At 42.4% G+C, this 16,308-nt stretch overlaps 1 protein-coding gene across 2 annotated transcripts in view; it reads right to left on the bottom strand.

Moving 5' to 3' along the window:
- LOC135210751 (phosphatidylinositol 3-kinase regulatory subunit alpha-like) overlaps positions 1-16,308 on the bottom strand; it is a 584,655-nt gene that overhangs the window by 491,867 nt on the left and 76,480 nt on the right. For both annotated transcript variants that reach the window (XM_064243583.1, XM_064243584.1), the window contains one exon: positions 14,405-14,480. In XM_064243583.1, the coding sequence (XP_064099653.1) occupies positions 14,405-14,480 (76 nt within the window). The remainder of the gene's footprint in view (positions 1-14,404; positions 14,481-16,308) is intronic.

Below are 16,308 nucleotides of genomic sequence, written 5' to 3'. Positions count from 1 at the left end.
ATAGTCTGGGGTAGTACCACCAACGAACAGGACGACGTCAGCTAGGTTATGGGCATCTCAGGAACAGCAGGCACAGCCAGCACAGCATCGGTAGGGACAGCCAGCGCAGCAACGGCAGGGACAGCCAGCGCAGCAACGCAGGGACAGCCAGCGCAGCAACTGCATGGACAGTCAGCCCAGAATCGGCACAGGTACGGCAGGCTAAGCATCCGGAAACAAACAAGGAATAAGTGGAGCAGCAGCCAGGCAAACATCCTGGGTACCGGCGGCAGGTCCAGGGGCGAGCTCTAGGGCAGCGGAAGTGTGGTCGCGGCAGCGCGCAACCACGAGCGGCGGCGGCACGCCCCCTCTCGGTACGGCGAACGGCACTTCACAGCGGCTGTAGGCAAGACTGTTACCACGTGAGGCGAGTACACCAGGTGAGGAGGGACGTCGTCACCTGGAGCGTGGTCACCACTCCATGGGTGACCGCAGTAGGCCCAGACATAGAACCGCAGCCCCTCGGACACTAGCACGCCCTGCAAATGGAAGGACGCCCATACCTCACCAAGGTCCACCCTCGTGGCAGTAGCACCTGCGGAAATAACAGTAGTAGCGATTAGTGGGGGGGAAGTCCCCTCGCGCGGGGGGGGTGAGCCCTCTCCGAACGAGTGGAAGACCCCGAATACAATTGTACATCGGGCACCGAGCGCCCTCCCCCGCGCTCGACGGATCGGGCGAGGAGAAGAACGCAGATAACCTCCCCCCCCCAAGGGGAAGGGCCATCTGTGGGAGCTGAGCGGGGGGGTTCTCGTTCCCCACCCCCGCACAGCACCCATGTACCCAACAATAATAATAAGAGCCCGAGAGCAATCGTGCCCTCGGCCCGAATGCAAGGGCATAAGGATCAATTCCCTGACTGAGCGGAACTTGAACCAAATAAATATTGATGCAATCAATAATAAAAGGAATAAAATGAAAAAATCTTGCATTACGATTCACTTCACAATGAATAAGGGCTCGGATCGAGCGCATTTGCGCCCTCGGTACCGAGCGCAAGGGTAAAAGGATCCATTCCCGATTATGAATGGAAACCTTGATCCATAATGAATTGATGCAATCAAAATATATATGAAAATGAAAAAGAATACTGCGCTTGCGATTTCACTTCATACAAATAAAAGGGGAAGGATCAATTCCCGGGAAATAGCGGAAACATTGATCCAAGTAAACAATGCAATCTCAATAAAATATGAAAATGAAAAAGAACTGCACTTGCGATTTCACTTCATTCAAATAAAAAGGGGAAAGGACAATCAATTTCCGGGTAAGCTCGAAAACTGATCCAAAATGAGTATTGCTACAATCAAAATAAATATATGAAAATGAAAAGAATACTGTACTTGCGATTCCACTTCCATACAGAATAAGTTTTCGTGCCGAGCGCATTCGCTCGGCAACGAGCATACAGGTCAAAAAAAATATAAATGAAAAGAGCACTTGACTTACGATTCATCTACACATTTCCAACCAAAATATACGCTCGGAGAACGAGCGCTCTCCCGCCCTCGGCACCGAGCATACACAATACGAGGATCATTTCTGGGAAAATTAATTCCCGCACTTACGCCCTTCAGTCCCGGCACTCGGGTAATCGGAGGGCGTGGAGAAACCAAGATCCTTTAATTCACAATTGAATTCAATGGAAATAAATATGAAATGATTGTACTTACAATTCAGTTTCACTAGATAAATAGAAAAAGAAAAACACAACCATGCGAAAGCAACGACGATGAAGCGGGCAGAGAGCGATGATACATGTCCACACGCCAGCAGGCCGAAAGCAAAAGTGATTTGTTTACCTCCCAGTCGCGCGCGCGCGCCTGTCGGACAAGCAGTTAACTACCGAACCCCTTGTTCGAAAGCTTACGACCTATCCAGCTGCCGCTAGTACCTTCCTATTGTAAAAGGACCGAAGGTTTGTATGCCGTGTCGGAACAATTTTGCGATGACACTGAACTAGAGGAAGAAGACGAAGAAGAAGACGATTCATGTCTTTTCTTTTTGTCTTTCTTATCTATTTTGTCCTCTAAAGCTTGTAATTTCCTCCTGAATGTGTGTACCAATGAGTCAGAAAGCGTATTCGTCTCCGGAGGCAACAAAGCAGTGAGAGAAGCAGTAGGCTGTAACATCATGGAGTCAGCCATGCCTGTGTGTGGCGTCGGTTGTGACGTCACCACGCTTGTAGGGAGAGACTGAGTGGCTACTGCTGGTATCCCTGCGTGTGCTGCAAAACTGTTTCCAAAGTTCTGCATCACCGGAAACATTGATGCTGCTGTCGGTGCCGTAGCAATCGCTCTCATAAATTGCAGGCCAGGGGATGCGGAACATTCATCATCGGCGAGCCCGGGTGGAAACGTGACGCCATATAGTGAGAAAGCAACCCTTCCAAGGTTGGTACGCCTGGTAGGCCTAATGCCGACCACATTCCTTCCATTCTCTGCACATTGGGGGCTTAAATCTGGGACAAAGATGGCAATGCTCCCCTTCTCTCTTCTGGGAATGACTGAGCGTAATTATGCATAAAATTACCCAAAATCCCTCCTGGAGTTTCCAATAATGAATCGTTAGAAGAAACTGAAGGGGTATGGGAAACATCAAAAGCAGGTGACAAAACATATGGAGTAGTCTGATGTATCGCCGATACAAAAGAAGCTGACGACGCTTGGTCATCCAAAGATGGCGGCGTCTCCTTTCTTTTGTACTGGTCTTTCCCATAAAAATTCATCCATTGTTCCACCGACCAACCACAACAAACTGAACAAGGATTAGTAATAGTACATACGTCTTCTCTGCACCTACTACACGCTGGATGAGGATCCATAGATACTGATGTTAAAAATCTTGAACAAGGAAACCCACTCACTCCAGGCCATTTCCTTTGTCTCTTGCGAGATCCTAAAGAAATTTCCCTTGGTGAGGCAAAATTCTCCAGATCTTGCAATGTACACACACCTAGCAGATCACACCCACACTTAGATCACCCAGAGAGAGAAAAAAAGGAAAATATGAATAAAAATGATATTGTTAAGATACAATAAAGTTTGTTCATACTTACCTGGCAGATATATATATAGCTGTATTTCTCCGAAGTCCGTTAGAATTTCAAAACTCCCGGCACACGCAGTGGTCGGCCAGGTGGTTAGTACCCATTCCCGCCGCTGGGAGGCGGGTATCAGGAACCTTTCCCATTTTCTATCAGATTTTCTATTCCCACTGTCTCCTGAGGGGAGGTGGGTGGGTGCTTTGATTATATATATCTGTCAGGTAAGTATGAACAAACTTTATTGTATCTTAACAATATCATTTTGTTCATGAAACTTACCCGGCAGATATATATATATACCGTATATACTCAAGTAACGTGCGATCTCGCATATCATGCAACCCCAAAATTTTCACCAATAAACAGTGGTTGTGTCATGTATCTCATGTATCATGCGAGTTCCTTTTCCGAGGTCAGTTCATAAGGTTGGTGGTTTAGCGTGCTAATGGCCGAGTCGTTCAGATGTGTGCTGCTGCTAGTGAAGTTACGGTAATTTTCTTACTAATCTCGAGAATTGAATAGAAGATCTCAAGATTAAAAAAGAATACCAAGATAATAAAATAATTGTAAAAATAACACGCCTTGGAGTCCTCTCTCTCTCTCTCTCTCTCTCTCTCTCTCTCTCTCTCTCTCTCTCTCTCTCTCTCTCTCTCTCTCTCTCTCTCTCAGAAATAAATACTGTAACTTGAGTCTTTCACCAACGGGTATCAGTAAATGTGTAGACATTGTGTGCGTGTTTAAAAAAGTGTAGTACACGCACATTCCGATGTTTCGGTTTTTGGAATTTTTCAATTTCGGAAATATGAGGTCAGATGCATAATCAAACAAACATCACTACTGCAGAAAAAAAAAATTTTCCCTTTATGTTTTTCATTATTGTTATTTATTAATTACTGTTTATTTAAATAAATATTAATATAATACTGTTACATGAATGTGAAATAATTAAGATCACCTATAATAAAATAGTGGGATAATTAATATCATATGTTCACTAATAGTATTATTTTCAAAACAAACATTCCGTAAAACACAAAAAATATATGTACATAACAATCAAAATCTAATGTTTTGCAGTTCAACTTGTGAATTTCAACAATAAGTATGACTATATAATATATTTCACCATATCGATCTTGCAGTTGAAGTCGTAAAATTTTGAGGATGGTCCGGGAAAAGGATTTGTACTTTGTGATTACGTATCGCTACAACACCATGCGGTATTTTCATACCACTATATTGATGACGCATCGCTACGACACACTGGTATTTTTCATACCACTATACATTAAAGTTAAAATTATCATATTATATTATTGTTTTCACGAAGAAATAATTATATAAAGAAAATTATCAAGTAATTTTTGCCGTCAGCAGTCAGAAAATCACGAACATGGTAACGTTCAAACCTAGTATCATCCACGGCGTATGTCTATAAATAGAACAGAAGCAGAGGGCAGTCATTGGATAACAGATCTCCATGGCTACCAACCAGCCAATCAGGTGTTAGTTATACTACTCTCTGAATTTCTTAGAATGAACGTTTACACGTAACACACGGGAAGCTAACGATGATGTGTGTGCTTTGCATACAGTACGTAGTTTTTGTTTTTATTAGTGTATTTTACTGATTACATGAATACTCTCTCTCTCTCTCTCTCACTCTCACTTCTCTCTCTCTCTCTCTCTCTCCTCCTCTCTCTCTCTCTCTCTCTCTCTCTCTCTCTCTCCTCATCTCTCTCTCTCTCAGGAAAGATACCGTCAATTCAATTTATCAGTATCTTCCCTGATAGACAGAGTAAATATTTAGGACTCCAAAGCTTGGCATATGTCAATTATTTTATTATCTTGGGATTTTTGGTTAATCTTGGGATTTTCCATGGTCAACTCTTGGGATTAGTAAGAAAAATGCGATTATTTGGGTAGCGCACACCCAAATGAATCGGGGTAAGCCTAGCACGCCAAACAATAGTATTTACAAATGAGCGGAGCTCTCTGGCTGGGCTGTTTTGGTCCACCCACGTGTTTGATCGCATATCTGCCAAATTTATAACAACAACAGAGATAAAACCATTTCTCCCATTACAGATATCAAATATTATCTTTTCCGTTGCGCAGAATTCTAAATAAATTACGTAGGTTCACGATTGATAAAGTTTTTTTATGCAATAACAAGAAACGGAAGGTCAGATATTCTATCAACAGGGCATCTCATTTGGTGCTGTTGCGAATATTTCAACCAGTTCCACGTGCGTTTAAATCCATACTGACTGTACAGTCTGGAGGCATTTCTCCCTTCTACACATATCTTGATTTCTTAATATCGTAGGTTATAGATAAATTGGTGAGCAAGGAAATATGAAATAAAGCATAACAGTAAGTTTGACGAGTGAGAAAATAAACAATCGTATACAGACAGACTCTCTCTCTCTCTCTCCTCCTCTCTCTCATCTCTCTCCTCTCTCCTCTCTCTCTCTCTCTCTATCTCTCTCTCTCTCTCTCTCTCTCTCTCTCTCTCTCTCTCTCTGAGAAAATAATAGATAGGAAACAATGACTGAATAGTGCTTGAATGCGGTATGGCAAAGTTTTGGCCTGACTGAAGAGTGGAGTGACTTTGACACCGACTTACAAGTTATTCCTGGTCATCTAACAGCCATAGATAGACATCAACTTCACAGCCGAGAAAGGGCAATCGTATACGAAATAAATAGGTATGGAAAATGCGAAATGCGGGCCTATGTTGTCCCATAAAAAAAGCTCTCGCTCGGACAGCTGTAAGATTTAGGAGAGAGAGAGAGGCCGAATAGGAAGGAGATTAAAGTACCTGGGAAGGAAAAACCCTTATAATCTTATAATTATAGCCTCGGGGTGTCTCAAGGACATTCAAAGGTCTGTCACACACGGGCAGTTGTTGTTTTTGTAAAATTAGCATAAGGGCAGATCTTTAAAAGCCACGCCAGAGAGCTCGCCACAGTGACAAGACTATACCTTCCATATGAATTGACGATGTCCTATACGAAGATGCAGGAGATGAGGATGAAATGATCAAAGATCTGGAAGATGACGAATTTGATGACTGCCTTGATGGCAAAGAATTCAGAGCAGTATTTGATGATACGGACACGGAGAGCGACTTTGGAGGATTTTAGTTTATTAATTTTATGCAATTTTTTTTACTTTAATAAATTTTCACTTACCTGCGTATCCTAAAAGGAAAATAATAGTTCAAGTAACAAATGTTTCTTTTACTGAGTAAAACAAAAAGTAAAAAATCCTTCGGTGTTGTGCCTTAACTGATTTGGAAATTATAGATGGTTATTCTAGAACAGTTAAACATGTTGTATAAACCAAAATAATGCAAATGGCGCAAGATCGCTCTTTTGTATTTTAAAATACAATAGTAATATGAGAATGCATACAATATTATTGGATATAGTGAAGTACAAGTAAAACATAACTTTTTAAAAGATCTACTGTTTTCCTCCGGTAGTAACTATCGCGATCTGCCGATTTGGGAAAGCATAGACGGTACGCTAATTTTATACCGCATGTATGATGCGCCCCCTTTAAAATTAGCTTCAAAATTAGGTTTCAAAAGTCGCATAATATGCGAGTATATACAGTAGCTGAATCCCACCTTTGGAGGTAGGGAGAGAGAAAAGGATTTTAGGAAACACATTGCATGCAGATGATTGACATCTTGGTTCCTTACCTGTTAGCATAGCTGACTTCGTGATTACTGTCACCAAAGTCTGCTACTGCTTTACTAGAGTCTCCAGCAAGGTAGTGACCTATGAAGCTGGTGAGTTCTAGATGATCTGTCAACGGGAGCGTGACCACAATGTGACTAGACCATATTGACCATACCATGAGGGCTAAGAAGTAATATATATCACCACCTGACCAACCTAGCCAAAGTTAAGGATATTTAACTAAGGCTTAAGGATTGAGAAGTCCGCCACTGGCGGCCGACCCAATAAATATAATTAACAGCTCTTCCTAACCATTTTCTATAGGATAGGATGAGTGGTACTTCTTGCCCCCAAGATTGTGTCTGTAGACACGTATGGCCCTAGCGAGCAGCAAATCTTATATGTCGTCTTCACATCCCGCAGGTATTGTGAAGTGAACACAAAGTTGCTTCGCTAAAACGTGGCACTCAGGATGTTGCTGAGTGCCATGCTCTGTTGAAATGCTTCCGAGGCTGTGCCCTCACCTCGTGAACATTCAGTTAAAAGATTTCAAATCTTTGTCCAAACATGACGAATGAGCTTCTTTGAAAGAACTCCTCAACAATAATGGCAGGGTGTTCTTCGACCTGGGCAAGTCTGGTCTTTTTACGAAACACCGCGGATTGTCCGAAGGACCTCAACTTTCTTTAGTTTTAACTAGATAAAACTTGAGAGCCCTGACAGGTCACAGGACTCTCTCTGTCTCTTGCCCAATAATCTATGCCATCCCCTTGATTTCCAAGCTTCTGGGCCAAGGGTTAGACGGGTTTTCATTCTTAGCAAGAACAAAAGGCTTAGAGAACACACCGCATTATGTCCTCTAAAGCCAAAACCTCTGATGATGGCTTAAACCTCACTAACCCTCTTTGCCTTATCTAGAGTGGTTAGAAAATTAGCCTTTCTGGTCACGTGCAAAAAGTTTACAGAAAGGAGATGTTCGAAATTTTTTGACATCAGGAACTTCAGACTACGCCTAAGTTCCATGCCGGAAGCTTCGATCTAGACAATTTCGAGATTTCCACAGACCTCAAAGATCGTGAAGGGCTTTGTTGTTCAACAGATCCAAGTCTCTGAGCTTAAAGGCCGTTAACAACCTACTTCCGTATTCTACAATAGTTGAGACTGCTAGTTTATCCCATTCTTCAGACGGAAAGGGAAGATGGTAATGTAATTCACAGAGGTTGAGGTGGAGGAAAAGCCATTCTTCCTGCACTATCTCCAGAAACAGCCCACTCCGATTGGTACACTGCAAGATAGGCAGAACTGCTTTGCCTTGGTAATGACACTAGCCATTAGTCTTGCAAATCCTCTTATTCCGGTCAACTTCTTGACAGTCTGAATGCAGTCAGAATCAGAGCGGAGAGGTTTTGAGGTACCTCTCGAAGTGAGGCTATTAGAGTAGACCGACTTCTCGAGAAGGGTCCTTGGAAAGTGCACTAGGAAGGACGTGACCTCTGTGAATCCAGCCTCTCGAAGGCGAACATGGGGAGATCAGTGTCATTCTCTCTCTTTCTGACGCCAACAATTCTCTTACTACATCTCCTACGAGTTTGAGTAGGGGAAACGAGACTAAACATCTATACCCATTCCATACTATAGGATGGCGTCTATTACTACCGATCTCGGATCGAGAATAAGGAAGCAGCCTAGAGGAAGCTTCTTCATCTTCAACATTGCGAAGGGATCTATGAAAGTACGTCCCCAAAGTCTCCACAACTTTCGACATACTTCTAAGCGAAGATTACTCAGACGTCAGTAGTTGCTGCCGTCGATCGAGAAGCTTTGCACGAACGTGCTTCAATCGTGCAGCGAACGTCTGGAGGATCGATACGTTCCGTGCCTTTGCCCATCACCGGCTCTCTCTTCTTGAGATGTGAGAGAGCTGTGGAATTGTCCGAGTTGATCTGAACCACTCGGCCAAAAACTCGTTCTTCGAGGAACTGGAGAGTCAACCAAATTGCTTCCAATTCTTTTAGATTATGTGCCAGGACATCTCTGTCCGGATGCCTGGCACCCTCTCGCTATCACCTGAGGTGATCCTTAAACTACTGAGGGATGTTCAGAATATTTCTCGATCTTTGATGTTATTTCAGTTTTCCGGAAGGAAAAAACTGTAGAGGTCTGAATTGCAGTCCCTTCAGGGAAACAAGCTTCTTCAGCGAGGAAATGGTCCCCAGCAGACTCATCTATTCCCTCTCTAGGCATACTTCCTTCCCTAATAAGGCTGCGCTTTTCATAAGCAGGAGAGCATTATTATAGTGCTATGCCGCGGTAGACTCGTACAGAATTCTGTTACAGTGCGGTAAACAGCACCAAAAAGTCTAATTGATATCTCTGTTGAAAATTGTTTCGCAAACAAAGGCAATGTTTATTCAATGCATGTTAGAATTCCCCTCAATCCTAGGCTAAAGTCCGTGATTGTAGGGCAGAGATACGGTTAGTCAATCAATCCTGCGGGAAAGAGAGACGTAACCGGCCGCGCATAACAGCGAGCTAGCTGATACTGAGTTGGTGTACAGTTACAGCAGCTTACGTTCACCTTCTCGCAGTATTATGCTTGAGTTGCCAGCTACTCTATTCTACGAATTAATAGGTTTTTTATTATTTGAACAGAAAGAAACTCTCAAGTTGGCATATTTAAGCTAAACAGAATTCGCTAAATACAGAAGCTGAGTTTGTGATGTCGTAACACTACCCTTAAATATCCAAATGTTAAATCGGAAACTCCTGGAAGGTTGCAGGGAGTACCAATTAAATATACTGCGTCATCCACAATGACAGCAGCGTTCAATCATCATCTCGCACTATTCTTCCTGAGTTGCCAGCTACTCTATTCTACGAAGGAATAGGTTTGTTACTATTATCGAGCAGAAGGAAACTCTCAAGCAGGCATATTTAAGCGAAACAGAATTATTTTCACATACGTAACTAAGTCATGCAGTACGTACATAATACGTATGTACGTATTTATGTATAACCATACAATGTAAGATTTACTTTAAAACAGTATTAATAATATTTCAAAGATTAATATGAACCATAATAGGATGTTTTATGTATATTTGATGAAGGATGGTCTTTTTAGCTACTTTGGTGTTTGCATGTTAAGGATAGCTAAGTTTTATGAGTATTTTTGGAGGGGGTTCCAAACATTCGCGGATTCTAACCATTCGCGGGGGGGTCTGGTACGCATCCCCCGCGAATACGGGGGGACCACTGTATTGACAAAACAATTAGTATCTTGCTAATGGGGGAAACCCACTTACATGACAGACAGTAATCCAGGAATTTGAGCCTATAGTCTTCCCGATTCCCACCTAAATCGAGGAAGGGGCAGGATTCCTGGTCAGAGACTGTGCTTATGGCAGGCAGGACCCTAATATTCCCCTTCTGCAGTGCAGTCCCTAACGTAGAAGAGGCGTTTTATAACACCTAAATTTGTTTAAAGTTTTTCTGGAGTTCATCAAGTCATAGATTCTATTGAACGCTCCCTTAATAGAAAGCGAAGTGGACATCCTGACGAGACCACTATTTCCTCTTCTTCGACGACGCCCACTGAGAGAGAGGAGAGCAAGGGATCCTCTATCTGAAGGAGGGTTCGAAGAAGAAATTCGGGTATTCTAACCGCCAACTCCGAATCTTTACTAAGTTCCTGTAAAGGAACGTCCTGTTAAGTGCTCTGCCGAGCGTCATGACATGTAGGATGCCTAGCGTCTTCAAAAGCGTCCTCGCTAGCGTCCTAGCAAGCGTCCAGATGTGTAAGACATCGAGCATCTTCAAAAGCGTCCTGGCAAGCGTCCTGGAAAGCATCTCGATGTTTATGACGTCGAGTGTCTTCCAGAGCGTCCTGGCGAGCGTCTCGACGTGTAGGACGTCGAGCATCTTCAAAAGCTTTCTCGCGAGCATCCTGGTGAGCGTCTCAATGCGTAGGATGTCGAGCGTCTTCAAAAGACATCCTCGCGAGAGTCTGCTGATATTCGAAATTAAAAATATCCACCGTCCTGAACAGCCGTTCAGATGGTGGAAACTAACAACGAGAGAGGAGAGCAAGGAACTGAGGGCCGAAACTTGTCAGCAAACAAGTCTTATAGAAGGCAGGTCTACATTTTAATAGATGAAGATGATGACGAAGTAGTCTCTTCTCTATTCGTAGGTTGCGAGTCACTCCAGGACTCTTTCTCCTTTACGGGAACCGTAGAAGGGTCCTAAACAGACCGCGAAGCAATCAAACTCTAAGGCTCCACTCGTGAAAGGGGGCTTTCTACTCGAAGCAGGGTCCCAAGAATAAAGTCGGAAATGTTTAATAGCCAACTCCGAAACTTTACGAAGTTCCGTTAAAGAAACGTCTTGCGGAGTGTTCTGAAGATTGTCCAATAAAGGAGCTTCCCAAGGGGCGTATTGAAGAGCGTCCACAAAAGCCTCATGCTAAGCGTCTGACCAAGCGTCAACTGGTGCGCGCCTGACGTCCACTGGCTTGCTCCTGGCTTCCACTGGTGCACGTTTGGCGTCCACTGGCGCATGCCTGGCATCCAGCTGAGCGTCCAGTTTTAACTGAGCGTCAACAGAAGCGTCCAGAAAAGCGTCACGCTACTGACAGACGTCATGCTTAGCAACAAGAGAAAAAACCGACTGCGCAAATCAGTTTGTCATATCTGGCAGCCAACGGAGCGTCCCTTAGGGACGAGCGAGGGACGTCTTGGCGAGCTGCTTGATTATGCAAAGAAGCTTGCCGGGCATCAAGCTTAGCAGCTTGAACAACTTCCTGTTCACAGTAGAGCGAACGTCACGTATTCGGAGCGTCAAGAGGAAAGGAGGGGGGAGCGTCTTGGGGAGGAAAACAATCCTTGCTACAAGAGCAATGACGTTCCTTCCTCTCGACAGCGCGTTGAGTTCAATTATAAAGAATTATAGTATATAATAATTATAAAAAATAAATAAAAAGAATGAAAAATTTCTTGACAAAGACAACAGCCGCCTGTGCGACATCTTGCATCTTTGTCACGCTTATCGATATTAAGTACTGCCGAAGGGACGCCAGATCAGTGTGGAGTCCCCGTAACCCTACTTTGGCTTTCGACATGCCCTCTCCCTGGTCCTGGGAGTCCGACAGAGGTCCAGGCCTAGAGGCATTATAGGGCCGATCTGACGCTCCCTCCTGACGAGAGAGAGGACGTGAAGCGTCCTCTTCTCTAAAGCTTCTTTTAGAGGGCGCGAGTCCTTCCCAGAGCTCCAACCCCTGCGCGGGGAGGACGCCTCGGAGGACGAGAAGCAATCTTTCATGATTCGTGCACGTGCACGATCTTTGGCAGCCTGGGAAGCGTCAACAGGTCCTGCCGAAGGGACGCCAGATCGGTGGGGGTTCCCCGTAACCCTCCTTCGGCTTTCGACATGTCCTTCTCCCTGGTCCTGGGAGTCCGACAGAGGTCCAGGCCTAGAGGCATTATAGGGCCGATCTGACGCCCCCTCCACAACACAAGGGGCACTACACTTCACAACACTGATTGGAGAGCGAGCACTTTAAATTCCAAAATACGAATGGAATCCACAATAACAGAAAAGGCATTCTTTCTTAGACATAACCAAATGGCCCGTAGGCCATACTACAGGGTTAGACAAAACAAAGTCTACAGAAAGGTTAGCAGGTTCATTACCCTGATTTCTGCTTACTGATGCAGTTTTTTGAGGAAGACCCCCTGATTCAATCACGCTCTAATTTGCGTACATACGAATCATATGTCTTCCCTTCGGAATCAATCAAACTCTCACACTCCTTACATCGATCTTTCAATAAAGAAACATGCTCTAAACACACTGTGCATACCAAGTGAGGATTTAACTGAAAGCACAGTCTGAAACTAGCCGAACTAGATTCAGACATCTTAAACAAAGGTTAATTAAAATTACGATAGCGTATGCCTAGCCACACATCCAAGTCAATCATCCTAAAGATGATTAGGATACTTAAGCGGCAATGAAGAATCAAAATCCTAGTCGGAGGTAATGAAAACAGGTGTTTACATTACCGGCGACAGAGAAAATCTGATAGAAAATGGGAATAGTTCCTGATACCCGCCTCCCAGCGGCGGGAATGGGTACTAACCACCTGGCCGACCACTGCGTGTGCCGGGAGTTTTGAAATTCTGTCGGACTTCGGAGAAATACAGCTACATATATATATATATCCGCCGGGTAAGTTTCATGAACAAACAGGCAAACTAAACCAGCTTTAACCAGATAGAAAGTAATCACGTCCTATCTTAAAGGTGGTAGGAAAGTAACTGATAGGTCACGGGACGCCAAGGGCATTCTGGGAACTACAATACCCCATGACCTGATACAGATGCTAATAGTCCCTGGATCTCACAAGTTTTTTTTACTAATTCTACCAGTTTCCAGCTTGGCTCTAGTATTATCCTAATGTTAAGACCAAAGGTTTGTTTCGTATACGAACAGGTGCTTGTTGCTATTTGTTTTAAATATTTAATTAAAGGTTCAACTTAAACAGCTAAAGGAGACAGTTTCAAGAAGGGTCGTACTTTTCTTTTAAAGTGGGAGAGGCTTAACTGGCGGCTGGTGCCAAGGCCAACCATCAACTTACAGACATAAGAATGCTGGCTATCTCAGACATCTAATCTCTTTTGTTTTGCAAGTGGATTGACATGTCTGGAATCTGCATATAAAGTGAAATGATAAAACAAGTGTGTTACACAAGTCACCACTGCAATTGCTAAAAATTTTTGAACTTAAAAAAAATTCTGAATTCTTGTCTTCTCACTGATGACTTTATTCAATGTATTGCCTTTATTGGGTTAGGTGTCCATAAAGTAGTATGAGAGGCTATTTAAAAAAAAAAACACTTTTTATTTGCAAATGAACAAAAAAAATGTATGCACCATAATGTGTAATAGCAACCTGATTAAGAATAAGCTTGGTACCAAGTACAGGAAATAATCAATTAAAAAAATCCAATTTCACTATAGAGATGAAAAGTTTTTTTTTTGAAAAAAATAAGAACATTCAGCAGGCTTCGACCAAAACCACTCAAATATGCAGCCACCTATCAAGTATTTAAACGCCAAATTATCCAGTTCATGTATGTATTTGCAGTACATTTCAAGAATAGGAGGGCAGAATTTGAGAAAATTTGATATATTCATTAGTTGACTAAAGATGCTAGGTGAGATGGCTTTTGTAAACACACATTGTGAACGATGCTAATTTCTCCTCAAAACTAAACATCTCAAATAATTCCCAATAAATATATCTGCAATGTTTCATAAAATTCTGTTCTCCCATTCTTGAGACCTCTTGCTTCCTCATAAAAAGATGTGTAAACATCCATCAACTCCTACTAGCCTTGTTGTTAGGGGTAACTAAATTCTAATTTTTTTTTTCTAGACTAGAAACCTATCCTTATACATAAATCACAAACCCGTATTATAAATTTTTCCTTTAAACTCAAAAGAATAATACATATCAACTATCTTTCAGAAAGAACATAAATAAGATCAACTATCTTTCAGAAAGAACATAAATAAACTAAAGTCTTGATGGTTGAGTAAAACTCAAAATTATATATTTCACTTACCTATTGGCATAGCTTGGACATAGTCCGACTCTCCATAGGTTACCGACATGACATTACGGCCACCACTAACATGAATCTGTCAAGGTAAACAGAAATACTTAAGAGAAAATTGAAAAAATTACAATGTGCAAGACCATTTCATATTCCAACTCCTTGGGGTTACAAGGGCAACAAAGATAAGGTTATCTATCCATTATCTTACATCATGAACAATGAAAACTATGGCCTAAGTAATTTATTAAAAGTTTCTTTAGCAGTGTATTTCAAATCAAAATATGCACTTCAGTAAAACAGTCTATTAATGCAAGTTTATTACCTTGTCTTAGACTGCACAAATGGCCAAAACTATAAAGAACGTCAGGCAACTTGGCACACAAGGAAGTTGAGACTGTTCACTCAACTAACATTGAAAAACGATGTATGAGCACATATGGTTTAATATAATCAAACATTCAATTTTCATAAAGGAATCAAAATTTTCACACAAAAAATAAATTTTGTTCGTGTACAAACCAATTACTCTACATCCGCCTTCTCAGAAGTGTCTCCCTCTCCAGTCTCCACATTTCTGAGGATGCATCCCTATCTCTGAACATTCTGACATTCCATTCCGGCAGCCTAGCATGAACCTTGGCCTTAACTTCATTGGTCTCTGCCCACACAAGATCCCAAAGGCAGATCACACAAAACATCCAAACCTGAGGTAAGCTACAGTGATAGTTGTCAAATATAACTAAAATTGGACTTTTACTGCCTCACACTGAAGAACCAGAAACACTGTTTTCAGTTCCAGGAAGCTGATGTCAAATTTTTTGTCTGATTCCAACTTGCTGACTGGAGGAGTGAGCTCCTAAACTAGGTACTGAAGCATCAGTGACCAGGACTGGGACCTACCATCATTAGAACTCTGAAGGAATTTTCTAAGAGTACAGGTAACACTTCGAGAAGCACACTTCTAGGGACCACATCCTGAAATAGCTGCTGATAATCAGCTTATATGACAAAGACAGATAACTCAGCAGAGCATGCATAGCCTGACTGGAGGACTTGGTTGTCACAGAGACTCTGGACTGTCAAAAGTCTCGAGTACTACCTGCTGAAACACAAACAAAAGTTGTCAAAGTGTCTATTTCCATCCAAAGATAAACTGCCTTCTTAGATGGAACCCAGTAAAACTTAACCAGTTGTGATTTCTTTTTCCCAATATCATGGTTCATACTGGCAACAATGGGAGAAGGAATGATGAGTGCCAGAGCGCTGTCCAACAAACTCCTGCTCCATAATTGGCAAGGGGCTTGAGGTAAGACCAGGGAAGTCAAACGCTGGGGGGTGCCTTTTTTGTGCAAAGGAAAACCTCTCATCTACATCCCACTTTCATATCCTTCACATGTTTAATAAGGTGAACACTGCTGTTTTTGGCACAAGGGGCACAGAGAATGGGGCTTGTTATCCAACAAAGACATAATGGAGCTGCAACTAGTACCTGGCAAACCAGTTGTGTGGAGGTATATTCAAGGCTGGGTTAGAAAAACGACAAAACTGAGCAATGACAAGATAAACAAGTTCAGTGCTACACTTCCTCACACCAGTAACTTTGTTACAGCCCAGAAAGCAACAAATCACAAAACCATGAAAAACTATAATTTCAATACACAAAACAGGATATAAAATTAGCCTGACTGCTAAAACAAATATCAATTATCAATGATCTCAGTAATAGGTATATTCAACAGATTTTTATGGATCATTTTAGAGTGGTCAATACTGAATCAAATGGCAGCTTTTTCTGAACTATTTCAGATATGGTAACTAAATTTTAAGTTGTGCTGTAAAAAACTTACTAAATTGAAATTATAACCATGCAAAATTACTGCACACTCCCTCTATTCCTGATTAAAGACCAT

The sequence above is a fragment of the Macrobrachium nipponense genome, chromosome 4 (genome assembly GCF_015104395.2).
Source record: "Macrobrachium nipponense isolate FS-2020 chromosome 4, ASM1510439v2, whole genome shotgun sequence".
NCBI lineage: Eukaryota > Metazoa > Arthropoda > Malacostraca > Decapoda > Palaemonidae > Macrobrachium > Macrobrachium nipponense.
Note: the sequence above shows the minus strand (reverse complement) of the source record. Positions and strands in the feature narration are given on the sequence as shown.